This window comes from Tinamus guttatus, unplaced genomic scaffold (genome assembly GCF_059628265.1).
Source record: "Tinamus guttatus ecotype Peru unplaced genomic scaffold, ASM5962826v1 Tinamus_guttatus_pri_ptg000202l, whole genome shotgun sequence".
In the NCBI taxonomy this organism is placed as follows: Eukaryota; Metazoa; Chordata; class Aves; order Tinamiformes; family Tinamidae; genus Tinamus; species Tinamus guttatus.
In genome coordinates, this window is record NW_028288736.1 from 944324 (window position 1) to 972198 (window position 27875).

The window sequence follows — 27875 nt, forward strand, 5'->3', positions numbered from 1 at the left end:
ATAAGACTAAAAGGAGTAGTAATAGTATTATAATATCAGAAATGCTTTAACATGTTGTACTTTCTCAAAGCAATCATATGGTCCCAGTGAATAGCAGTGCTGTGAGTTACCAAACCGATAGTTTCTAAGTCATTTTGTCACTACAGACACACTTCAGCACATTGAGGAAAATGTCTTTGAGTTTGTTAGATCACCTGAATATTTGGACCAGTGGATGTCAATTTTTTTTTAAAAGTCATGTAAACTGTGACCATTATAGAGAGAGTCCATGTATTATAATAATACAGCTATTTTGGAATGGAGTTTAATACTGCACAATATAAAGCAGATTAAATACCACGTGAAACTAGAAGGATCTACATTATAATAAATTTACATTATAATAAATAAAACAGCATGCACTATGTTATACCATTGGTACCATCCACAGTCAAATTATTTCCATATTTGTCCAGCAGAGGAGTAAGCTTAAGAGAAGCTGCCTACCTGCTGGCTGGGAATGACCACCGTATCATCTATCATGGCACTGTCCCTCAGGTAGGAGGCGTGGCTCAGCGTGTGGGACCTGTCGGAACTGAAGGATCGCAGGCTGGCAGGTTGGTAGGATGCCATAGCAATGTAGCAGCAGTACAGATGATGTTGGAAAGGTGTGGTGACAGATCAAGTGGGAGAATGAGAAAAGCGTGCTATTAGCAAATACGATGCAACTTCCAGGGGGAGTATGCACAAGGGGTGGGGGCAAAAAATGGAGCTCTGCAAATCTCTACGTTATGCTACTTTTCTCACTAAAAGCCACAAAATTATTTTTCTCATTTGCTTCAGATGAAGAAACTGTAGACTAATTTAGATTACAGTCTATTTTATATTCACTAATCTTTTATAGTTAGCTTTGTGGCTTAGTAGTTTCTGTTCAATAAAGAGCAGGAATTCCTTCGGAGGCTCTTTGAAGGTGTTCTCTCTCCTGCTGTGTGATATAAGCAAACCACACAGGCAAATCAAAATACTAAGGTCTGAAGAAAAGCTGAAATGACTCTTTCTGCAACTTTGTTCTGACCTACAAATGAGTAACCTCCATATTGTCCCCTGGAAGGTACACACAGCAACGTGGATTGTGGCCAGCCACATGCTCCTGTGTAAACAAAATTCCTCCTCAGAACACCAAGAGCATCTTGAGAAAGACAATCCAAAACGTGAGCACTGGTTTCTTCGTAAGTACACACAGCTCTACCAAAAACTGGTTGCTGTAGCAATGAGAGATGCAAGGCAGTAATAAGCTGCTTCCAAGCACTGGCTCAGAATTTAGCTGCAGGATCCACTAGCAAAAAGCAAAAAAGGCACAGAAAGAGACACCACAACAAGGACACACTGAGGTAAATGGGGTTTCTGCTACCAAATAGCATTATTTTTATCTTTCAGATATTTACTATCTAAGGTATTATGATAGGCACTAAATAATAACAATAATAAAACATCTGAAGGTGGATGATCTAAGTGCACTCTGCTGTTGTTTGATACCTTGAGGAATAGAGGGCAAAAATCTGGAGAGGAGTTTTATTTTTGTGCTTTACACCTCCATGAGTATTGCTCATAATGACTGACACATAGGATCAGAATAATAGTCCATTTATCTACATATGTAGCTTTTTAAAGGATAATTAATTTTCAACAGGTGATAATAAAAATGTCATGTTTACTCCATGGTCATGAGCTTTAAACCTCTTTAAATGCCGATCTTGCTGGAAGGTAGATTTTACCACCTGGGTCATGCCATCTGGGTTTGTTTAATATAGTTACACTCATTCAATATTATTTTTGTGATCCATTTTTAAAAACAAATAGTTATCTTTATTAGAAATATATAATACTGAATGAATAATCAATACTATTGATCATTGGCATATATCAACAGCATAATCAATAATAGTACAAAATTGAAAGCAAAATTAAATACTACACAAATATCAGCCTTGGAAAAGTGCTGTGTGAAAAAAGAAAAAGAAAAAAACACAGTAACAAATAATATCTCTTTTGCATGTCATGAAATATTTTTCACCCAGTCAAATAGAAGAAGTGAAAGCAAGGTTGATAAGCAGAGTATCACTGGAGTTATGCATTTCTGGAATAAAATTTTGATTCCATCAAATAACATTTCTATTGATTTCAATAGGGCTAGCAGTTCATGCTAATTGTCTACAAATAGCTTATTTCAGAAAAAAAATGTGAAAAGGAATCTTGACTGAAAGGTATTTTGATCACATATATAGTTCTCTAGTAACATTTTAGTGTAAATTTGGTAGGCAGGGTACACATTCTTTACTCATAACAACTGTACTTCGGGTAAACCTTTGTTCTTTGGGTGAAAAAAAAACTTCAGTAGCAGACCCCATTTGCCATCATCATCCTCTATTCATTTTAATATTTGACACTTCAGAACTAGTTTTCACAGTGCCATGCAATGCTTGCAAGTTTGCCATCCAAACTGTAGGCATCGCCATTCAGCTAATGTCATGTCCCGCATAGACACTGAACGAAAGGAAATATGTACAAGATTTGACTGCCCATCCGTATCGTGATTTTGTCCATATTCTTCTGTAAGTACCTGAGTTTGTTACTACCACCACTACAACTAACCCACTGTCCACCCAGGATGGGATACACACATGTAATTTCCAGCCCATATCCACGCATTGAGGCTCTGGACATTTATCAATAGACAAGATAACTATACAAGCCTGACTGAGGTCTGCAGTAAATTATAAGTTTAAATTTTCTACTACATTTAATTTCAGAACTAGTCTTGAGCTGATACTGCCCTCAGAGGCTTAGGAATAAACACAGTGGCACTGGGCAGAACTGTTAGGAAGCATGTGTATTATTTGCTATTGTAAAAGCTCTTCACAAATCCTGTAAAAAAAAAAATGACCCTAAGTGAGACTAGTGACATGCCTAAATACAGATTCTTGTCAAATCTGGCTTTTACTTCTCTATTGCAAGGGTTGTGGGGCTAATCTGCTCAAACATAAAGACAACATTTCAACTGTGAAACCCAAGAAGACTACGAAGGTCCTGCACAGAAGTGCGTGCCTTGCCCATGCCAGGGAACACACAGGCAGGTATCGCCTACCACGCCTGACGGATTAGCCATTCTCACCTGGGTGATGGGGAGACCACAGCACAGTGCACTTGCAATTGCCAGTCCAGACAGGCCTCAAGCGGCCTCTCAGTCCATCCAAGTCTACCACTAGTTAGGAGTATATGGTGTTTCAGACACCTTGGAAAAAGAAGCTGCTACCACTGAAAATCGCATCAAGCTCCTTTAGTTAAAGACTGAAAGCCCCTCTCACATGCATCACAGTTCAGGAGAGTAGATGGGACGTGCACTGACTATAAGTCTTTTCAAACACTGGTGATCTGATATAGCCTGTATCGCTTCTGGCTCTCAATACCCAAATGGAGAATTCAGCTTACATAAACCACTCTCTTCATTTTCAACCTACCACTAGGAATGGGAAACAGCTAACGTGTTCAGCAGCACAGTGACCCAGGACAGCTGCCAACTGCTGTGGCCTAGTGCTACTCCCCTGCACCCTGCTAACTTACAGCAACCCTTACAGCAACCAGGAAACTTGTTTCTAAGACACTAGCTATATCATTCTGTGAACTTCTTAGCTAGACAGTACTGGTGAATCACTGTTTACCACCACATATAATACTCATTTGCAACTCTTAACTACCTCCACCAGCAATGTCTTCTCAAAATCAACATTCCGGTGCGCAGCAGGCCTCCGAAAGGGATGAGCAGAGACAGATGCCATTAAAGTATACAGAGATGACACTTTCATGCTATGCAATACCTACCTGGGCATGGTGCTAATGAAAGCGTACAAAAAAGAATGAAGAGGAGAGAAATAAAATAAATAGGGAAGATGGTTACAAAATAAAAATACATGCTTTTAAATCAAATTGTTTAATGCATAAGATTACATGTGTACACACTGCTTATATTATTTTGCATTGCTGAATTTCTTAGGAGAACAAAGTCAGTGTAATGCAACGAAAGCCATACTACAGCAAAAACAAAATAATTTAAGTAGTTTCTGTGAAAATTCTTATACAGTAATCTGACAAAATGAGATCATGAAGTCTAAAAGTTGCACCTTTTTTTTTTCATTCTACCTCTATCTATCATTTTGCTTCATTTCTATGCAACCATACTTGATTCAGGATGTGAAATCATTTTCATGCGACAGAAAATAAGACACGTTTAGGTATCAATTTTATGCCAGTGAAAATACTGAAGTCCATGGACTGCATTTAAAAGCAAAATTATTCTAAAACCAGAGCGGAAACAGGGTTAACACTTGACTGCACAACCACTCCTACACAGTATCTTGAAACAAATAAATAAAACATTGCTACCATTGAAAGAGCATGATAATGGCGACATGTTTTGATTTTTAAGCTGATATAGTTAATGTAGTTTTTTAAATTCTGATGCAGTCATAAACCTCCTTTGCCCTTCCTGGAGACTCAAAAGCAACAGACACTTCATTTTCAGTGGATTTATTGGAATTGTCTGAAAAGCAGCAGACCCCAAGTTTAGAAAGCCTCAATGATGAGGGATTTCAGCATGCTGTGAGGCAAGCAGAACTGTTTCCTGTCCCCTTTTGTTCCAAGAGTAATTCAGAGCCTACTGAAGGAAGCACAAGGGAGCCTACTGATTTCACTGAATTTGGGAAATGCTGCCAGAATAACAACGAAGACTAGAAAATGAGGCAGGCTAAAAATCCTTTCTGTTGCCAAGATCTCAACCACTTTTTCCTCTCCTTCAGTGATTCTAAACGCGATAAATCCGGAGACATTACTGATTTAAACCAGACATTCCCATTTTCAAATAGGAATGCCTAGGCCGACTATTCTAAATTAGAAATGTGGGTGTTAATCTGCCAGATTAGGTACCTGAATCTATATTCATACTCACTAGCAAAAGCTCTAATTCTGAACACTGAACCCTATATCTTGTGTAGACTACAATGATATTCTCTAAATTACAGCATATATTTTAAAAGCATAGAGCCTTCTGTCTCATTTTATTTGTGCATTTATAAAGCTAGATTCGAAATACTTAAGTTACAGGCATTATTATTCCTCAAATAAATCCAGAACTCGGTTCAACTTTTTAGATATAATCAAGCCAATGTTTTCAGAACTGAACACACCTTTTTATTTTTAATGGAAATTTCTTTTTATTCAGGGCTTAAATATTGTGCTGTGCCACTGAAAGGAAAATTATTCTCTGGCAATGAAAGGTAGATTTTTCTCTTTCCTGTTAATTCAGCAATGAGGAACAGGGCAGGAGTCAACCTACTTGGTGACAATATATTTGCTATCAATCTAATGTGAAATGACTAAGCCTCATTGTTCCTTTCCTTATAGCTATAGCCCTCAGACAGCTCAAAAAAATCACCTAAATGCTGAAAGACCTTGTCCACCTACCCACCCATTCCCTGACTCATGACAAGAGGAGAGTGGGATGATTCATGAGCCTTTTCCATAGCCAACTTCCTTTGATCATCTACAAAGACAAAAAAGCAAGTTGTGTCTTTTAAAGATCGAGGAATCGGAAGCAAATTCTTCCCTAGACTCCAAGCATTAGTGCCAAATGTATCTGTTTCTGGACTGGTCAGGAAATATTCTTCCTGACCACACATGCTCTTGCGAAGTGACAACTGGCACACTGACATTTCTAATGAAGAAAGCCTGAAAAGTGCATTCAAATCTACCTTGAGTTAAAAACACCAAGAAAGAGACTTTCAATATTTATAAAAAATATACCTAGAATTGTACCCAGACAAATACCTGTCAGACCGTCCTCCTTCCAAGCTGTACCTCAGGTAGTTCATACCATCTAGGAATTGGCTGCTTGGTAAAGAGTCATCTCCTAGTTCTTTGAGGTCTTCTGGCCTAAGGTACTCTCCTCCATCTCCTGTCATTGTGTCATCACCTTGAAACAAAACACAGGAAGGAAATAGATAAGCACACGCACAAGTTTGGTTTCCATTATATGTTGGAGTCTAACAGCCGGATAGCAAAAAGAACAAGGCGGCGATTTCCACTCATGAAACACTACAAACCACAAGCAATTAATTTACTTGACAAAACCGGCACATAAAGCAGGATAAACAAAACAAACAAACAAACAAAAAGAAAATCAAGGTGAGTAATCAACTGGATTTAATCTAAATTTTGCTATTGCACATATTGGTAAGGGGCATACTTGTTTGCTACTCTGCCAAGCATTTTTTTCTGTTCTTTTTCTGTTGTTCCTTTATCTATTTTAGCTCTCTGCCGATAGCTGTAATATATAATTGCCTGACACTTTAAGATGAAAAATAACCACTTGTTCGATTGTTTGCCTTGTATTTTCAGCTGAAAAGATGTTTTCCCTGGCCCTTTGCCCGATAGTTTCAAATTCTAATTTAAACTCTCCACTATCCATATTGACATCATATAAAGGCAAAAAAAATTATTTCTAAAGCATGGCAATATACGGAAAGTGGAATTAAATTCACATACATAGATGCTATTGTTCAAGTAATTCAAAATGAATCAAAGCCTAAATGAATAACATTAGGGTATCTCATATATTATCCTTTTTGCATATATTCTGAATATTAACAAAAATATTTTTTTAAGCTCCCAAATTATTTTCTCCAGGAAATTTTATGTTTATGATGTCTTTGTTTTTCTCAGTGACTAATAAAACCACTCACACTGCCAGTTAGTACGCGAATGTTTCTTCTCACTCCCATTCGCATCATGGTTTTTCCTTGTAGTTTCTGCCTGAAAATGTATTTACACCTGTATCTTTCCTGTCACTTCTCAACCATTAATTACTAATGAATGAGCCTATCCAGGGCTCGAGGCAACCCGTAGAACCCCAAAATATGACTGCAGCCCACCAGTAGTTTTCTGATATTCTCAGCTGCATTGGAAAATGTCAAGAACCTAAAGCTCATGCCTAGTTACATGAATAATACACCTATAATATGGAAGTAGAGTCTTCAGCAGCTACACATCCTATCTGTGGTAATCCACCCTGTAGTTGGGAAGCACATGGAGGGCGGTATTTAGGCTTAGACAACTATCCATACTATCACACAGAGAATCCATTTGGGCATCAGGACAGTCGCCACTTCTGTGATATAAAGTCCTAATAAAACAATACTGCAATTAAGTAATTATTTTTACTGCTGCGATTTCTGATAAAACATCACTTTTTTTCCTACAAAACGTTACTACCATTGCAAGCTATATAAGTAGCACTCATTTCCAAAGGCAGAAATCTTGTTACCCCCTTTCATGAAAACGATCAAGCTATTTTTTCTGGCTTGATTTTTCATCTGATAAAGACACGCACAATTTTACATCTAAAACCAAATTGCCTGAGGGCTTTTAAAGAGTTTGTGCATACATATGCAAATATTTTAAGTAAAAATAAGGCCTAAATCTTCTTAGTATAATAACAAAAGCCCTTGAAAATTCCATCTGCCCACATTAAGAGGGAGAAACTGGGCACTGTTTCACAGAAAACAATAAAATGCATTTAATCACTGCATGTTTCCTGTCTTCTGACAGTTGATGCCTCCTGTTTCCTGGGAATGTCACATTATAAAGCACAGGGCTTAGCAAAAACTTGGAAGATATTAAGGCAATGCTGTTAATCAAAAAATAAAAGGAATTTCAAGTTATATTTCAAATAAACTAGATACTTATATTCATGCCAGACATTCCATCCATAATAGAAACAAAGGCAAAATCCTCACTGCTTTCATCACACCCACATCCTTTACAAAAAAAAAATCCAAACTCTACTCATATTTCAACTTTGGCCTCTCATATAAGAGTTGTCAATAATGGGGCTAAGTCATATGATGTTAACATCTGCAAACAGTAATTAGACTATCCATAATGTCTTCTAAATATCAATCCGGTGGTATTAAAGCTCATGTGCTAGTACATGGGCCTTGAGTCTATGAGCTAGAAGTTAAAAGTCACTTCCCACAACTCCTGGTATCCCTCCATCTTCCCTTAATATGATATACCTCCCATTCCCTCCCTTCTCCTCCCCAAAATACTACACTGTCCAGTGTATGAAGAACAACTAGTGTGTTAAATCTGAATGACTGTGTAAGCAACATAGCATTTCATGTAACCTAGATACCTCAGTGTCTCAAGTGCTGATAAGCAGAGCAACTGCATGAATGCAAAGCAAATTATTCTCAGTCTATAAAACAAGCAGCCATTCATCCCACCAGCCATACTGCACTGTCATTTAACTATCTGACACAGCTCTATTCCTGAGTTTCAATCAACTCTTTGCACTGTAATTTGCACAAAACCATACAAAAACATCTGCTGAGAAGAAATTATATATTGAGCTGACCATAGCCTTTCTTTACACAGCAAATCTTCCACAGGGTAATTTCTTGCACCTTTACATAGCTACCTTTTAATCATGCTGGAAGTGATTATCTGCCATCACATTCCCCTCCAAATCTATGACAGTCATGTTTTTCCCTCCTGTTAAGCAGTTCATGATGCACACAGCACTTGATATTGATGTTTCAAGGTTTCTGGTATAAACTAGGAACTTACAGATGGATTTCAACAAGTTACCTTTATTTTTGATCAAATCTGCATTTCTGAATATCATGTTTTTCAGGGCAGTTTTGGAAGGATATAAAATGCACAGAAGGATTTAGTATGTACCTGGACTATCCTAAAAGCAACACTGGAAACCTGCAGGCAAGGACACTGTGACAACAGTTAGTCAAAAACAAAAGTATCCACAAACCTAGGAATCTTAATTCCGTTTCTAAGAAAACAGTAGCAAATACTTGAGTCTTTGAGTGACTTCTGCAGAGTTGTCAACTTAATATTTTGCAGGATTGGACACAAGATGAATAAAGAGGGGAAGGGAGGGTAGATGGACAGAGGAAAAAAAAAGAGAGTATTTCTGAGAAGCAGAATGGGAAAATTAAATAAACTTAGTTATAATTTTATGCTTAAGGCAGGAAGAAACTAACAGTGGACAAGTCAAGATCAGGTTGCTTACTGTTAGTAACACTGTATTATTTTTAAATATATATTTATCACAATCAAGCCAACTAAGAGCACACCTCTGTAAACTGTGGAGAGTATCACAGGGATTATTGGACTGGAGTTCTACGAGCTGTGCAGACACACAGCACAGTCTGTGCTCAGAAGCACTAGGAGCACAGCTAACCTTTGAGGGCTGTGCCAGAGCAAGCTGTTCCTCACAGGGGCTGTTGACCCAGGAGCAGGGTCGTGCAGCTGGCCCAAGCACACATCCCTGCACATGCTGTGCAACACGGGCTGGCATGAACCGGGGAACCTCGGCACTGTGCTGTGTGGTGCTGCGGGTGCACACCAGGGCAATGAAAGATCCAGTTCTGAGCAACTTAGAAGCTGTGAAGCTGAACTGAAACAGAACTGCAAACCCAACTTGAAAACTCCACAACTGATCAACTTTTTGCTCAAGTCAGCAATACTCATGTTCTGCTCTTCCCCTCCGCACCATGCTCCCCCGCCCCTGTAGATTTCATGATGATTATACATTACTTCTGTTATCAGGAAGGGAAGTATCTGGGAAGACTTGTAGTATCTGATGATCTCTCAATTAGTAAATGCTTGTCTTACTCTATTCTCATATTACAGAGAAAACAAGAAGTTAATTTTCATGCTGATGATTTCACCTGTTTGAACACAGGTCTTGAGCACCACAAATCACTGAATGGACAGTAAGTGGGCTACATGCTGAGACCACAAATCAACTCCTTCAGCGACAGCATAGCTGAATATAGAGTATTTTATCCAGTCATAATAACCAGAGGACCACAGTGATGCTCCTGTATTTTGATTGCAATCTTTCTTAAATTTTAACAAAGAAGTGGTATTTCCTACATAAACAACGGATTAAATAATGATTGTCAATCACTTTGAAATCTTTCAATGAAAGCTTGCTTTAAGAGCAAAATAACATTAAATGGACAGTAGCTTGGGGCACCCAGCCACAGCACTTCTCCACTTCAGAAGTCAGATTTTGCTTATGGGAGAAGTGTCTAAATAACATATCTTAAATTGAGCAGCTTTGTTCAGAAGTAATCCTAGCTACTGTTATCAGGGAACCATGCAGAAGTTTGATCAAGAAATCAGACTAAAAATTTTCACTGCATCTTGCTGGATATCCCCATACAGAGTCAACTCACTGAGGGAAGTCTGGACAAAGCTGTATTTCCCACAGTTCTCCTACTATGCAAGAGAATTGCAAACAACTGCAGCATCAGAATTCCTGTGGGACTGCTTCTTACAGAGCACAGAGAGAACAAAGGAAAAGGTTAAAAAGGGAGAAAGAAACAGGGCAGCAATAAAAACTGCTGCAAATTGCTCTTAATAGATGTTTTTATAACCACATACAGTTATGTGAGTTTGCCAAAATAATTGTTTTCTTTGCAACACGCAGATAAGTCTACAGCTCTCCATATAAAGTGTTGCTTCTTAAAAGCAACAAATGGAGAAGAGGTAGCCATGGCAAACATCAATTTTTTATGAAATACATAAGCCCTGAAATATCTTTAATGGCATGTATAATGCAGGGCTGCTCTTGACACTTCCTCTAGAAACCTTTGTTTCCCGAGAGTCAATCTGTTGATTAATGGCCCCCACACGTTACGAATTTTCTGGTGTTACAATAACTTTGGCTAATGCTCTATATTTCTGTAATTCCATCCAGTCAGGAAAGCAGAGTTTCATACATGCCTTTAAACACAAATCATCATGTCAGCTACTGACAGCTCAACAAAGCACTTGCATAAAGGAAAAACGAAGAAAATGAAAAGAAAAAAAAAATACATCTCCATTCCAGGGACTCTGCAGAGGAAAAGGTAACTGGATGCTGTTTCCTGAATTAATGTACTGCAAAGTTAATTCTGGTATCTGACAAGTGGCTACTTGCAAAGCTGTTGCAATGAAACTAGGTAGTAGAGAATACAAGCACTGGCTTCTTAGAATTCTATCAGGACAAACTACTCCTCCCCGCCTAAGCCACAGAAGCCTCAGAAGGTCACAGATAGCCAGCAGCACACTGACACGTCCAAGGGGCCGTGGGGCCGCTGAGCAGGGGACCTTCAAGCTGCGACCTGAGTGAGTTCCTTGTATGGTTTTGAGAAGAGAAATAAGAACATCCTACAAGACACTATTAGCAGGAAATAACATTAAAAGAACATAACAGAGAAAGTGATGGAGAACTGACTCAGCTTTTTGTTCCACCAGAACATTGCATTCTGCTTGCAGAAGGAGAAAAATCACTGTATATCAGATCAAAATTACCTATGAAAACAGGAAATTTCCTCAACTTGGAACATTTGGATTATTAGGCATTAAGCAAGGAAAGGTTCATCTGAGAGAGATAGCTATGACTCAGAACAAATCTTCAACCAAGACTCTGTGCGTGTTAAAGCGAAAAGGGAAAAAAAAATTATTTGGCTTTTTCCCAAGGATACAAAGCACTTACTGATTTTGCCTTTGTGAAATTTATATGGCAAGTACCAGCCTTTATGTAACATTTTTCAAAAGATTTGTAGAAAGTTATGTATGATACACAAGTCAACATTCACAATAATGCTGGTTAGAGGGAACAACAGCCACAATATTTTCTCTACACCGAGTGGTAATGTTCCTCAGATTGGGAGAACTCCCAAGCTAATTAAGATTAATTTAAGTATAAAAACAACCAGTTTTTATAATCATGTGTGGGAATAATATCTGATGACACTAAGGATTAGTTTAGATCACACAAATAAATCTAAAAGCTAGTCAAAAAGCACATTTCCCTCCCTTTTTTATTTTTTTTTAAATATGCTGATCATGATTTAGACGGATTATTTGCTTCTGTGAAAAATCTGTTACAGCTCCTCTGTACCTTCAATCTCCGATGAAATTACTTTGATGCCCATTTACTATTGCTAATCTCATCAATTCTATTCCTCTATGAAGAACACTGATGCAAATGAAAAACACACCAACTTCTTCAAAAAGCTTTTGCCAGTTTTTGCAGTCTACCTTCAACCGCCTAGTTTCCATTATTAAAATGTTGATAAGCGAGCTAAATCTTTGGCAAAATCTACCCACCAAAAATCACAAGAACAGAATCTTTATTTGTTTATAAAGCTATAATCTTCCATGCAAAAATTCCAGTAAACTCTATCACTTTTTAATACATTGTAACAACATTATTAATGAAGATATATTGTATTTAAAATTCTAAAAATGGATCAACTAATCATAATATTGAGAATATTTAGTGCTTATAACATGTGACCAAGAAAAAAAGAGTAACCAGTTTTCAGATTTCCTGTTGCATTTGCATATCTGGCACTTAAAAGTAAAAACAAAAAACAAATACAAAAAAAAAAAAACACCCCATCACAGAAGCTCGTTTTGATCAAGCAAAAAATAAAACACTGTACATAAATTCAAGAATGTCATGTAAATAGAAATTTCTCGAAGTACTAACCCTTTATCTTGGATGACATTGCTGCTAAGAGGACCAAGCAAAAAACAATTTCATAACAAACCTTGTAAGGCAACTAAGGCTCAAAATTTACTAGGAAATGAGATAGATATTGGCATATATTAAGTGGAAGCATAGTAATTAATATTTTAAGAATTAGCTCTGATTTACCAACTATTTCTTTGCAAGTACCTATTTCTCTCCCTTTCTTAGTTTCAGCTTTTGATAAATAGCTTCAGATTTATTTCTTTAAATCTACAATCTTTGTCTACATTTATACAACCAGCTATAAAATGATTGAGCTAATTTGAGCATTATTCTGGATTTACTGTGTTTTAATGCCCAGTAACAGCAACTGAGTTAAGTCTAATCGACGGCAGTTACTGACTTCCACTTTAACTTTCAGATCTTATAATGAGAATTAGCCTTAAATCTCATCTAATTAAGACGTTACTTATGCGAAACTATGTGCACATACACCAGCAATGAATTCTGCCTAGATTTAACTGCTCATTTCTCACACACGTGACAGTAATATTAACATACTCTAAATTCATGCCTGGTGACATTCAGGAAAATCACTGCAACAACTTAGCCTTAGCACTGTTTACAGCAGTTACAGATGCTGTTAAGGAACTCAATATATTTATCAAAGAGCAAAGCAGCAGTTTCCAGATATACAAAGGAATACATTTTGACAAAAATATATTCTTGGGTACTGGAGCAAATTACCATTTTATAATAATAATGCTCATAATAATAGCTGGGTAACTAGTTAGTTACAGACAGATAGACAGACACATGCAGCATTTTTGTCACAGATGCCAGAGTGTCAGGCAAAGCAGCTCATCATTCTGCAAGTGGAAGTCAAAGACAACTAGAATGACTTCCATAAAGCCATTTAAGCATCAGCAGCAATGCCAGAAATAACTTCCTGACCCTATTAAGGTGTGTAGCTGGAAAGGAGCAACTTCTCAGTCCCTGACCTTGGTCTTTTATGAGTGTGGTTATATCCGAAACAGACTGGTAATCAGTTTGAAAATTGTGTTTGCTCATAATTTTGTCCAGACTGGAAAAAAAAATAGGAAACTATTTTTTTCCCCAGTAAGAAATAGGTTTTTTTCTAATTAGAAATCTGCTGGAATCAGATATGGATTAGCTGTGACCCCTTTTTTGGGAACCTATGGTCACAACTTTGTTGTACTTCAGTGATGCAATAGCTTGGATATGCCACCTTGCCACTGATCCACATTCTTAAAATCACAGCAAAATGCACTTATGCTTCAAGAGCATACTGCCATTAAAAGTGGAGTCCCACTTTCTTCCTCACTATTTCTATTCCCTTCCGCCTGCAAAAGCAGCCTCCCTGAAAAATAACTCACGAGAACAAACAGGCTGCTTTTCAGACAAGCCCGTTCTCTGGGTTGGTTTACCACATTGTTGCATGAAATGTCTGTGCTGCAATAATGGAGGGAGTGCAAACGTATAGCTAGAACTACCTACAACTTTCTGCAGCAGACAGAACTTAGTCTCAAACGGACAGTGAAACCAGAGCTTTTAAAAGTCAGTCAGATTGGAAACAGTAGAAGTAGAGGTTCAGAGACACAAATGACAGCTCATTCCATGACCTCTTTGGTCTTGCATCCCCTGTCTACAGAGATGGGACTTACTTACATTTCTAGATATTCCAGTATTTTCTAGATTTTTCCAGAATGCCTGGGCTAACAGAAAAATCCTCATGAGCTCAACCTTATTAATTCTGTAGCTTTCACTTAAATACATTTTACAAGATACCTTACAGTAACCGCACTTTACTGTTATATAAGTATATCTCAACTGCAAATGGCTTATTTTCGGAAAGACTTGGAGGAGCTAAGTTTTGTAGTGATATGGAAAAAGAACAAAGCCAAATGCAATGATTAAAAAAGCACATTTTTTTAAACTATCTATGAGAGACATTTCTTCTGAGTGTTCTGATGTGTGTTTCAGAAATCACACCACTGACTACCTCTATAGCCCTGTGGAAATCTGTAGCATAAACCTGGTCCTTAGAGTAAAGAACATTCTTGATATCTTTTGCAAGATCAGGTGTTCATCTTTTGAACAATGACTGTATTAAATCCACATTTTTATGGCACTGTGCACACTATTATAACAACAACATAATCCTCTTTAGGAAATCATCATGTTAGACTAGTACTAATAAAGAGAATAGCATTAACACATGCATGTGCACACAAAGTGTTCAGTAAAATTATGCTGATTTGACTCTGATTTGCTGATTTATGCTGATAAAATTATGCTGACATCTCTTACTCTGATAATCACTAAGAAAGCCTCATAAATGCCAAAGAAAACATGAAACTGCTGTATGTTAATGAAAGAATAGTTAGAGACACTCTTAAACCATTCAGAAACATGTTGAAACACACCGTATGGAGTAGGAACTTACATATGAAGCCAAACTATCTGATGGTCCTTTATTTTATATTGCTAAGGCTGGGTGCAACACTTAAAAGATCATTATTTGTTTTGGGAGTATAAACACTCTATTATTAATGTAGCAGTACTCTATTATACAAGATAACTGCTTCCCATGCAAAATACAAAATAGTAACTGCCAGCAGGAACAGGCGCCACAATGGGACATTAAATATTTACTCAAATACTCTCGTTGTGTTCAGCCTCTTAACTCATGATCACATTTGGCCGGTTTAGTATACTATGCAAAGTTATTTCAAAAGATAACATGTCACTTGAAAATAGCCAGGAACACAGCATTACCACCACCTTACTGCTAGCCTCTGACGAAGACTACACCATCACTAAAAGGCTCATCATCCTTATTAGGGATTCTCCAGTCTTCCAGCTTCCTGCTACTTCAAATTCCTGTTGGCATTTATGTTGTTCACCCTTGCTGGCAATTCTTTCAATACCTAAATACTTTGCTCCCAATACAGGGGCAGCAGCATGAAGCCTATTCACTGTAACCAAAGCGCTTAGTGACCTGCAGCAGGATCACAGGGACACCACCAGTACGAGTGCTCTGTACAGAGTCCAGACAGGCAACGTGCCAGAGGACTATTTCATATCCTGCTAGCTATTGATAAACAGTAGGTGTCGGATGGTGACAGAAAGCAGAGAGTGTTAATGTAACGCACCGGAGAGCATTAGTCATGCTGGATGGCCACAACAAGTCCTCTCATATAATTAAAGATACAGGTAATAAATATTTTAGATTTTCTGGCTTCCCTTTTTCCTCCCAGCTTTCAGGAAACATAGGCCCAGTCACACTTCAAAAGTAACAGAGAGCGGTGTTAGACACCCGCATTAAGCATGTTGCTTCAACAGCAGGCAGAGTTAAACAAAGAGAAAATTTGCAAATCTTACTCCAAGAACTTCTGCTAACAGCACTATATGCTTCCCCATCACTGAAGTGTTCATCATCAGAATGTTTAAAGGCTGTACAACATATAAGTTGGTTTGAGAAAACGGAATACCGTATAAATTAATCTCTACAAGTAGAAAGACAATACTAGGTCTTGTGAATTTAAAGACAGCTAAATGGTAGTTCCCAGGAATGAAAAAAGAAGTGTGAACATAAGGCTACAGCAATTTAAAGGTCTTTTATCATCTTTATTACACAAGTAGTTGGATGCTTTTCAAAAGCAGAACACTCAGCATAAAGAAGCCTGAGAGAAATAACAGATCATGTTACAGCAAAGAGTAACTTCTTTTTGAATAGAAGCAAATTAAAACACTACTTTCTCTTTGCTTGCAGTTTTGTAAGCATTAAAAAAAGAAGTATCTGGAGTCCAAACACAGCACTTTCTCTATAGAATAACTAATTTATCTACCTAATTCCCATTTCAAACATCAACTTAAACACTTCAGGACTATGAAGGCAATTATTTGCCAGTGTAATTTAGAATGGTAAGTGACTCTGTATAAGAAAACAAACGAAGAAACCCTTGGTTCCTAAATCTCTATGGCTTTTTAAAATTATAATGACTCTACAAATTATTCCTATGAGCAAATAATAACCATATTACAGTATCTTATATAATCCATATTACATCAACACAAACAACAGTTAAAAAGCTAGAAAATTTATACAAATGTAGCTATACATTATGAGATATCATTATTAAAATTTATTAAGAAATAAACTTAATTCATAAATATATAAACTTCTAGAAATGTATCTTCTTAGGCTATTCCCCTATTTCTTTGCAGTATGAAACTTATTTTCCCTCCAGAAGTTCACAGAAATTTTCTTGGAACTTAGCTAAGTGATGCAAGATATGCCTCCTATCTATACATAAATTGCAGTCTGGACACTAAAGTGCCAAAATTATTAGCATGCTGTTATTTTATGTCATGCTGTATCTGCCTTTTCCATGTGCCAAAAGATCCCCAAGGGAGCTATCTCCTCACCTGCCACCTTGTGCATCTTCTTACAAGAATGTCTCCAATTAAGCAGAACTCCTCAATATGCTTATCTGAGCAAGGTGGCACTGATCCAGAAGGTTTATGGCTCCAAAACCTATTTGTAGGAGGATCTAACCCAGTTATGGGACCATTTTACACTTGAATTTTTAAAGTAAAGTTGAGAAATGCTCACATTTGAGGATTTTGCTCTGCAAAGACACTAAGTTTGTACTTAAAAGGAGGATGGATCTAGGATTCCAGTTTGGGTCAATATTTGGCCTCATTATTCAAATCCCATAATGATCACATCACTTAAAAACAAAAGCTACTGCATACACATTGCATATGTATAGAACAATTTCAAAACTGCAAAATTAAAATGTGAAATGAGTTAAGCAGCTGTCTTGAGCCTATACTACAGGTGGCATAAGTGATATGGAATAGGAACATGGCAAAGTTACTCACCTTCCTCATCTGAAACATCCAGGACTTCGGTCATTGTTTCAGGTACATTTAGCTTGTGCTTTTCTGTTACAGTCTGCAAAGACAAAATCATCAAGCCTCAAAACAAACATCAAAGGAAGAAACAAAGTTTACAGCAGGGTATTTTCAAAAATAACAGCATTGGGATCCGTTGAGACGGTATTATAACATGCTTCCCCTTCCCTCGATTTTACTTTTCATCTTTACTCCAGAAGCTCCTGTTCTCTGTGCTGCTATAAGGTTGCATTAACTCTGGCAGAACTGTACAAAAAGTAAATATAATGACCTGGTGGAGGGGGCTGTGTGAGGGAAGATAGAGAAAAGGAAAGAAAGCTCTCAGTGAATCTATTTATAAATGGTACACATAAAATAATTCAGTTCAGTGTTTCCAAGATGATTTTAAAATGAATTAGGTAATGTCTACAGAAGAGCTTCACAAAAGTGAAGTGTGGCATATGGAAATTATTAAATCGTAAAGCATTTGGAAACAGAGTTAGGAACAATTGGAAATTTTTAAACTAAAAAAAGATGTGAAATAGACCGATCACTTGAAACAGCTCTTCCACCAAAAAGTGACTATACACTGTGTATAAATGATATCCATTTCATAAATGTTTATTCCTCCAAATCATGTACACATTAGAAAAAAAATGTTCAGAAATTCTGTGATTTTGTGTAGCTAAGAGCTCAAAAATACCAAAATACAAGGCAAGTATGGACCAAAGACAGCCAGGATTACATTGTTTAGGTGAGAGAGAGTAAGGTGTAGAAGTATGATGAAGAATCTTTAATTTCAGGAAAGAGAAGATGCTCTAAGACTCTAAATCAGGAAAATTCTCCTTGCATCAAGATACATAGAGGGGAAGTGATGAAAAAACATAGCAGAGGAAGCGTGAGAAGTGCAAGGCATGAGAAAGTTGCTTGCAGAAGACTCTTCGGTGTGTACCAAAGATAAAATGTCAAAGACTTTAAAAAGAGCAGTAATCAGAAACCACACTAGTCACAACAGAAAAAATAAGTGTTTCCCGGGCTCCACCCAGATTTGCAGCTAGTCAGCTGAACCAAAGAGCTCTGAAGGGGAGGCAACACATCACCCTGTAAGGTATGTAGCAGCAGATGCGTCCCTTCAGCATGAAGGCCACATGTCCCTTGAAAATCCTACTGCAGTGGCACTTTGCTCTCAAATGGGGATGGATCCATCAAGCATTAATGTTATATGTAGAAGCAGTGAAAGAACATACAATCCACGTGATAATTAATGTCAGACAACCCTGTGCCTCTTTCAGAATGTGCTCTTAGGAAAGGTGCCCAGTGATATGCAGTGAAGCCAATAGCAACTTTTGTTGTGCAAAGCTTACTAGGTATTTCCAAATTTGTATTGCGACATGTCTAACAAACTAACAAAGACAGTATTCTTGATTGCTATACAATACTGCATTTTTATGAAAAAGTTGCCAATAGTGCACCTCTTCTGGAAATTTGATTAAAAGTCTGCTTTGCATTTTTGAAATATATTGTGACAGCAGTTTTCAATTCACTTGCACAAAATAGAGGGAAAGGACAGTGTCATTTATTTCAAGATAAATGTCCCCATAATTACTATTTTTCCTAACATGTGCTCTGTATTGAAATATTACTTTGCATTCGGCAATGTCTCCACAAATATATCCCACTTTCTGTCCCGCATTCCTGTGGCTCTCCTCACAGAGAAATGTCATGCAGCACTAGGGCAATAAAGTCAGTGGTGACAGGTTAAAAGGTCAATATCACCTAAGCGATCGAGTGCTCATCTCTTCCACAATACAGCAGGAAGTACACATAAATCCTAAACCACAAAATCATTCACACTAAACTGAAGAAATAAACCCAGGCAGTATACTATTCATGGGTGGTGGAAAGTAATATATGCAATTTCTGATTTACTGATATTAACATTATAATAACACAAAGTGTAATCCAAATTCTCTACCGCCAGTTTGTATACTCCCTGGGTAAAATAACTTAAAGCCCAGAGGAAAAAACAAACAGCAACAAACAAAACAAACAAACAAGAAAAGAGTGGAAGGAAGTGTTCAAGTTCTAAAGAAAGGAGAAAGAAAGGAACAACTCAGGAGTCACAAATGCTAGGATGTTTCTTGCATGACTGAAATTTATAAGTCATAATTTAGTTCCTGATCCTAGTAATCCCTTTCATTAGAATAACACAGGACTGAAAAGATGTCAGAATACTATATCACAGGTATTGAGTGTCTTCACAAAAAGTATAGCTGTTACATTGCATATTGTCATTTTACTAACTTCGATGTGCAGACCTATTAGTTAGGGCTTCTTTATCCCGATGCCAATTTATCCATAATTTGTGTTAGTACAAGACCTGTATAATAACAATCTGGGGGTTGACTAATGCTCTCAATATTATTATTTATTTACAGAGAAGTATTGATAATTTCTTCCCTGATTTTCCCTTTAGTACAAAAAAATAATTACAAAACTTAATGTATAAAATAATTTGGAAAACGGAAATTGTGTGTGTTTTTCAGAAAAAGAAAAAAATACATATTGTAATCTCTGAAACACTGAACTCAGCAGGAATCATTAATGTAACAACTGTTCTTCATGGGGTTCCACTAGCAAGAAAAAAGAGGAAACTATGTTCAAAGTTAAACCAAAGCCTTGGCACTGGGGATTTTTCTTCATCTCAAACGACAGTGACTTGAATATTGATAGAGTATCAGCCTGTGTAACATCCTCCATGCATCACTCTGCCACAGCCTAAGAGAATGAAGTAGCTATGGTGACAGCACCTTTTTTCCATGGCCAAGTGCTATGCTCTGGGTTGGCAATACCAACCTCACCATCTGGAGAGCTTTATTACAGCAAGTGCCTCTTATTTATGCCTCCTTTTTAACACTTCTTCAAAGTTATGTTTGATCAACATTCACCACCAATGCCAAAGCTTTACATTTTGTATATGCCTAAAGTATGTACAAGATTCAGACAAATCTGAACAATCTGCTGAGCTGACCGAGGGTTCCCATCTGACCTGTAAAAGCAGTGCTTCTCTGGCTTGAATTTAAATTTTGTACAAAAATGCATGTAAAAGAAATCTGAAAACTTTTACTGTAAGTATTAGAAGGCCAGTTATGCAACTAAGTTTGAATTACAATCATAAACCTCAAGCATCTGGTATCCAATAGAAAGGCCCATTACCCTCATAGTTTAAAGAAGCATGTATCCAGAGGTGTCTTTTCATCCTGTAATTCCTACTATTACTAAACATTATACACTACATTGGAATCTATGCTGTGCTATGCAATGTATGATACAATGGAAGTTACAACTTAACAGGCACAAATGGGAAAAGTGTGACAGAACACAATAAAGGAGACAAAGGTGTAATTTTAGGCTAAAAAATACACTTCTGAAACCAAGGCCAGAGCTTCTTGAAAATGTTACTTAGACTTCCTGTTCTCTTAATCTCTGTATAGGTATGTATGTGTTTGTGCATGTACACATGTAAAGTACTTTACAATTAAATATACTAAGTACACATCCTCTAGTAAGAAATTTCTGGAATTAGGCTGGAATTCCTTGCCCAAACCTGACTCAGATTTGCAGCTCATTAATAAGTCATAGCTCACTATTTATAACCTTATGTCACGCAACTTTTATTCTATCTTCCTCAGTTCACTGTGGGTCTTGCAGCAAAAATGCGATAAAACCAAAACTATTTTCCCATTTCTTTCCAAAATACTAGATTTTTTTTCCTTTCCCTTTTACTCCCCCTAAGTTCTTCTACTCCTTCCCCTAATTGAGCAGCAGCATCTTTTGGGTAATCTCTGGATTTTTCACCTCTGACCTCTTAAATGCCAACCACTTCTGATAAGTTCTGGACTTTTTTTTTTTTTCTTTTTTTCTTTCTTTCATTAAAAGAAAAAGGCATTGTCTTAAAACAGAGTTTCAAGACAAAATGCAGTACGAGAAATTTTAATTCAAAATTATTTCTTAAAAGACATTGTTTCTGGTGTCTTCTCCTCCTAACTGCTGTAACAGTTGTAGTGGGGAGGTAAGACTCCAAAGAGAGACCCTTTCACTTTCAGGGCACCAAAATACACACTTTTTTCTGGCTTAAATCAACAATAGCAACCTGCTGATGTTCAGCACTTACTATTGACAAGCCCTAAAATCAAAATAGAGACCACTAAAAGTGTGAGTACTGGGAAAATAAGGAAAGATTTTTCCATGTTTTGGAAAAACAAGATCCATTAGAACTGAAAGTGTAAAGAGTAAAAAGAAGATTGATGTGATTCAGGGCCATCTAGCGAGCATCCTTAAGCTTGGCACCAGGACATGGCTGGTACAGTCCAAATGCTAGAAGCTTGCTGTGATGTGCTGCAATAGTGGAGCCTTAGCAGGTGTTACAGAAGTGCAGAAATTGTAAGGACAGACTGAGGAGATGTAACTGTGGAAACGAAAAATAGAGGATCAGGCCAAGAGCTGAACAACTCCTAAACTTCTGCGAAGTTTGCATTTGCCGCTCAGACTCATGTCTAGAAAAATATATATATATATGCACTCTGCTTTTGAATAGTTGTTTGGCATCTATATTCATGTAGATTTTATTAGATACCTCAGTGAAATCTGATGTATTGTGCATAAATCTACACGCTTAGAAGATATACATCTATGCAAAAATCCATCAGAAAAGGGGTCTGACAACTGAAAATAAACACTTAAGATACGTGGAAAGTCTGAGGTTAGAACAGAAATACAACATTCTTTTTTTTTTAAAAAAGAGTTTTTTTAAAAAAAAAACAGAGATATAATGCATCTACAACTCACAGTTGTGGTGGTGGTAATCTCCTCCGTTACAACCTTCAGCGTATCGACCACTGAGATGTATCCCAGACGCCTTGCAATAGCTAAGGCAGTGTTACCATTCTGAAGAGCAAAAGAGAAGGGGAGGGAGAGAGGGAGAGACAGAAATGAGAGGGAGGATTGTGATGTGAACCAATGAGATCACTCTCAACACTGCATGAGCCAGCATTTCCATCCAAAACAAGGCACAGCCTAGGAAAATCACTGTTTTTTTTATCATTACATCTGACTCTGTCTTTGTAACTTCTTTAAGACTACAGCCCTGATTACCATGGCAACACAACACACTTACATCTGCCTGCTATTCTAAATAAAAAAAAAAGTGCTGTATGCTTTAACCCTGAAGTAGCCAAATTCCACTGTGCAGAATTTGTCTTGCTTGCAGAAGCTGATGTTTTGTTTTGCATAAATGGCTTTAAATAAGGGGCATTCTTCTTAGAAAGTATTGAAAAATCTTACAGCTTGGCTTTCAGTGGTAATTGTTTAAACCTTTAGCAGATACAGTGTTCCTTTGAGGAACACAAAGTTACAGCCATAGTCACCAGATACACTTGTATCTGTCCTTACAACCAATATATTTGCATAAGAAAAGTATACAAAAGCTAATAATATAACAAATGTTAAAACAACCTACATAAGCCTTATGGTTTTGAGATTATTTTCCACTTAAATGTTCAAATGCATATGACAAATGCACAGTACATCAACTGGACATTAAAATGATAATTTATTAATTATTTAGGACTATTTTTTCTCCTTCATTATCTGAAACACTAAAATAGTCTGAGAGAGAGCTATTTGCATGCCTAATTTTATAAACTTAGCTTGCTACTGTAAATCAACAATGATTTACATCGCCATTTGTCTCACAGCATCTGCAATTCTACTCAAACTGCTGCAAAATATGGTCCACAGTAGCATAAGGCCACCCACCATAGGTAGCAAAATTAATGAACTTTCTTAATGAATAGAAGGAAAAAAAAAAAAAGTAGTAGAAACTAGCTAAATCATGTAAGATTTATGAGGATACATCCTCCCTGCTGTGGGGAAAGTGTTCAGCCTAACTGACCTTGGAAGCAGCTTATATTTACTCGGCTCTACACAGTGTGACAGCCCATACTCCCCATGTCAGTGAACTTTGGGAGGGAAGGAAGGGTCACATGCCAAGGTTCTTTATAAGGAGCTGCAAGGTGAACCCTTTTGTTTTATTTAACTAAAAAATAAAGTGTTGGCAAGCTAGAGGAAGCCAATCCATGCCTCTGCAATGGAACGATTTGTCTTTTGACACCACTGTAGTGCGCAATCTGGGCTTTCCTCTACTTTACTTGTTTTCAGTCCTCTACAAAAACTAGCATTGGAGAGATCTTCAACTGAAAATACCAAGTAAAGTATATGTATGCATAAGGTTCAATTAGCAAAGATGCTCTTCGAGAAGTCATTAGCATCAGTGAGCTTAGTAGGAACTTGCAACAGAGTTCCAGCAAACAGAGGGACAAGCACTTGGGTCCAAATCACAGAATGGTTGAGGTTGGGAGGGACCTCTAGAGATCATCTAGTCCAAACCCCTTGCTTCAGCAGGGTCACCTCTGCACATTCTGCTTCTTCCCATTGCAGACAAAATACTTGCTAATTTGGGCTTCTTTTTTCCGGCCTCTCTGCGTCGAGGCTCTTCCGTTGCTGAAGTGAGAAAGGTCTTCAAAGAAAGCCAAGTTCTGAATCAGGTCCCTATTTTTTATAAATATATATATATATTTTACATCTATAGACAGAAAAGTTGAGTCAGAAGGAACTGAACAAATACAGCACAACTAGCTGTGGCTAGCCTGCCGCTACAGCATAGAATTAAGTTCCCTCATTTCATGTTTAGTTTGCACACAATGGGTTATAGCTGATCTGTGCTACCTTAAGCGGATAAAGAAAAGGGGAGGAAGTTACATTTGCACATCTGACAACCAGCTGTACGAGAAATACTTTCACTAAAACACAGACTTCCTCTCAACCCCTAAAAAGGAAAGAAAAGAACCATCCAGGGAAGCAAGTCCCACAGGCACTTCACAGACTTACAGAGGTGATGGCATTGGGCTTGGCCCCGTGTTGGAGAAGGACATTAATGATGTGAGTGTGGCCTTGTTGAGCAGCTTGGTGCAGAGGGGTGTATCCATTCTGTTGTTGATGGTGGTTACCATAAAAGCAAACAAACAAGAACCACCAGCAATTAGATTAGATGTTTCATTTTGCTTCCTTCTCCTTTTGAAACATTTGAATAAAAAAAAAAAATACCATCAATTTACCCCAAGATGAAAAAATTTCAGCAATAATGGCACTCCCTCCCCCAAATTAATGAAAACACACAGGAAGATAACATTCTTATTCACAAATTATCTTACATCTTGCAATATAAGAAATTTCTGGAAAGGCACATAATCCCCTGTTCTTCAAATCAGAGACAAGAACAAGTAGTAATGGTAAAGTTAAGATGGCATGCAGAAGACACAGAATAATACCAGAGGCAGAAGACATTTTTTTCTTCCTCTCAGATCTTACTTTTTAAGGAAGCCAAGACTTGACAAAAATATTTGAGTCAATTTAAAACATATATAATTTAACAATGCTGAATGAGTCCATTTGATCTTTAAAAGCCCAAAAACTTATACCCATTAAAAATGTCAATCAATTTTAGCTTTACTTTACCTTCAAGTGCCTAGCCAAGCCATAATTACCCTGAAAAATATATACATACTGTCTGTACTAATAAACATGTTAAATTCTGTATATTATCAGCTCCAGTGATTCATTCCGATGCTACACAATAAAGAAACAGAGCCAGAGTAATTTCAGCTAGTTGATCGGAGATGGTATTGTGTAAGTCCAGTCAGGCAATTCATTTATAAGTGCAGTTAGCTTTGAAAGTAAGCAGAGAATGAACAGGAAGAAAACACCGAACTGATTTCCCATAAGGGTTTTATAGTGACCTTTTGGGCTTCAGCAATACACTAAGATTTATCTCTCTCCTAGCTAAATAGATGGATACAAGTAACACCTCACACTACTAGATAAATGGTGGTAGGTATTCAACTACTTAAATTACCAGCTTATTTAGAACTGTTAAACTTCTTCAAGTACACACACGGGCTACTAAGAAATCAGTGTAGGATTTTACTGTAGGCTATTGCATGCACAGTAAATTTATTTTTGTTACTTAAATATCAAGAAAATCCTTTGAAACAGAGTAAAGACACTATTTTTCACTGGAGAGCACAAAGCATCCTGCAGGCTTTCTCTACTTGAAGAACTGGCTGCAAAGAGGTTATTTATTCTCTAACACGCCTATCCTGAACCTAGCCAAAACTCTTTAAACTGAGTTCACAGTACTGGATGACACGTTGCCAGAATTTTTACGGTACCCTTCACATGTTTTTTTGGAGAACCACTGCATCATACTGTCATATCAGTTACTGTCATTCTGCCGGTATTATAAACCAACCTGCTGATTTTAATGAAACGATTGTTAACTAAGTGGAATACATAATGGAAACAGAGTTGGAATCTGGCCCTTTATGTCCAGTGACCCCTTAGTCACAGAATAAGGTCTTAATATTAAAGAAGCAAGTACGTCACTCTAACTAGACTCTAAATAACTCAGCTGAATGTCTTGGCAGCTACCCTTTGGATCCTGCCAATGTTGGCTTTATCAATGCACATCAGCTGCTTTTCTAATGAAATTGCCAGTACTTTTGGAATCGCTGTTTTTTACCCATTGGTTTTGGATGACTACACAAGGGATGGGTCAACATGACTCCTGTCAGGCTTTTATTTATTTATTTTGCTAACTGTAGCTTACCACATTCAGCTGAAACTGCTGTGATGAAACTGTCCTAGACTGGGGACAGGGGGAGCTGGTTGTAAAGCTCAGCAGACTGGAAGTCAGTATTTTAAGTCCCAGTCACAAAGTGTGTCACTAGAACTATCAATGGATTTAGTCCTTCATAATGAAGCAAAGACATCAAGAAGCTAGTGAGGAGCTAGCTGTTGCCTAAGGCCAGCTTTACCTAATCTGAACTCCCACAGCTCCTGAGGTAGCCTTCTCTTTCAGATAAGGGCCATGTGAGGACACCTGGGATGCGTTATCAAAACCTGTGTTTGTCTATCTACACTTTGTGATACAAATGCATCACACAGCTGTTTCACATGCCAGTTTATACTGGAAGAAACTGCTGAGGCTAGTGGATTACATTCAGACCTTCCGGTAGGTAGTTTGGTCCAGTTCAATAGCACTGATCAGTAAGAGCACATCCAGCTCCTCCTCAACCCTGTCTTCAGTAAGCTGTATTCCCTCACTGCATCTGTCTCCTCTCCCAAGTTCATGCCACCCACACTTTTCTCAGCTGTAACTCTTCCCACTCCACTCCCTATCAGACTGGGGAGAATCTGGCAGTAGCCCTAAAGTCTCTGAATTGTTAGTTACTAGTCTGGCAGCATGTTGGTAATCATACTGGCACAAAATGCATAGCTGAAATGAAAAACAAGCTTGCTGTTATTAATTGTAAGTAAAAATAAAAATAAAATAAAATGGATTCTCCACCTCCCTCTTATACACACCCCCAAAAGAGTTAACTGATCTGACTTCCTCTAGCAAACACTTCCCACTGAGATGTAGCAGACAGAAGGCATTTCACTGACATTAAAATCCAACAGATGTTGACACCAACTGTGCATGAAAAAAATCACAAATTTCCTACTGAAAAGGACACCTAGTGGTACATATTAGTATTGCAGGGCTATCCCATTTAATAAGGGGTGAAGCAAGCAATGAAAAATTGTTTACCTTTGTTTTAGCATTAACATTCGCTCCCTGCTTGAGAAGAAAATTCACCATTTTGATGTTTCCATAGTGACATGCCACAATTAAAGGTGTATAGCCCAGCTACAATAGAAGAACAGAGTAAGTAAAACTGCAATTTCAGGGGAACATTCCTTTAAAGTCATAGTATTTTTTGGCAAACTGGAGACAGCAGCCACTCCATGAGTTACCTTTGTCTGAGCATCCTGGTTTGCACCATGTTTTGTCAGTATTTCAGCTACATTCACTTTATCCTCTTGAGCTGCAAGGTGTAAAGATGTCAGTCCAGTCTAGAGAGGTAAAAAAACAAGCAAATAAATAAATAACAATCGAAAAAGCCCTACTTTACAGCAGGAAATAAATTTAAACATTCTCATTTTCTCATCTGTAAAACAGGAAGAGATCCTAACTGCAACTTTTTTCTACGAAGTAGCTGTCACACACAACCATGAAAATCCACATGACAAGAAAGTGTCTTGGCTGGCATAACCACTGAACAGTTGTCCATTGCAGCTCTCAGGTTTGTTACATATTGTTATATCAGCACAGGAACCTGCAAACTCCAGAATTCCTCCTCCTTTGCATATAACGTGAACCTTTGGAAGTCTATGTGAAAACATCTGAGAGATGGCAAGGTTGCAGCACAGC

The 27875-nt window shown here is 37.5% G+C and overlaps 1 protein-coding gene across 1 annotated transcript in view; it reads right to left on the minus strand.

Moving 5' to 3' along the window:
- The window catches only part of ANK2 (ankyrin 2), a 168794-nt gene that overhangs the window by 51808 nt on the left and 89111 nt on the right, over positions 1-27875 (minus strand). Inside the window, exons 19-25 of the mRNA XM_088524032.1 lie at positions 27419-27517; positions 27213-27311; positions 24452-24550; positions 22352-22450; positions 17492-17564; positions 5860-6004; positions 487-589 (exon numbers count right to left, since the gene is read on the minus strand). Of these exons, the coding sequence (XP_088380158.1) occupies positions 487-589; positions 5860-6004; positions 17492-17564; positions 22352-22450; positions 24452-24550; positions 27213-27311; positions 27419-27517 (717 nt within the window). The remainder of the gene's footprint in view (positions 1-486; positions 590-5859; positions 6005-17491; positions 17565-22351; positions 22451-24451; positions 24551-27212; positions 27312-27418; positions 27518-27875) is intronic.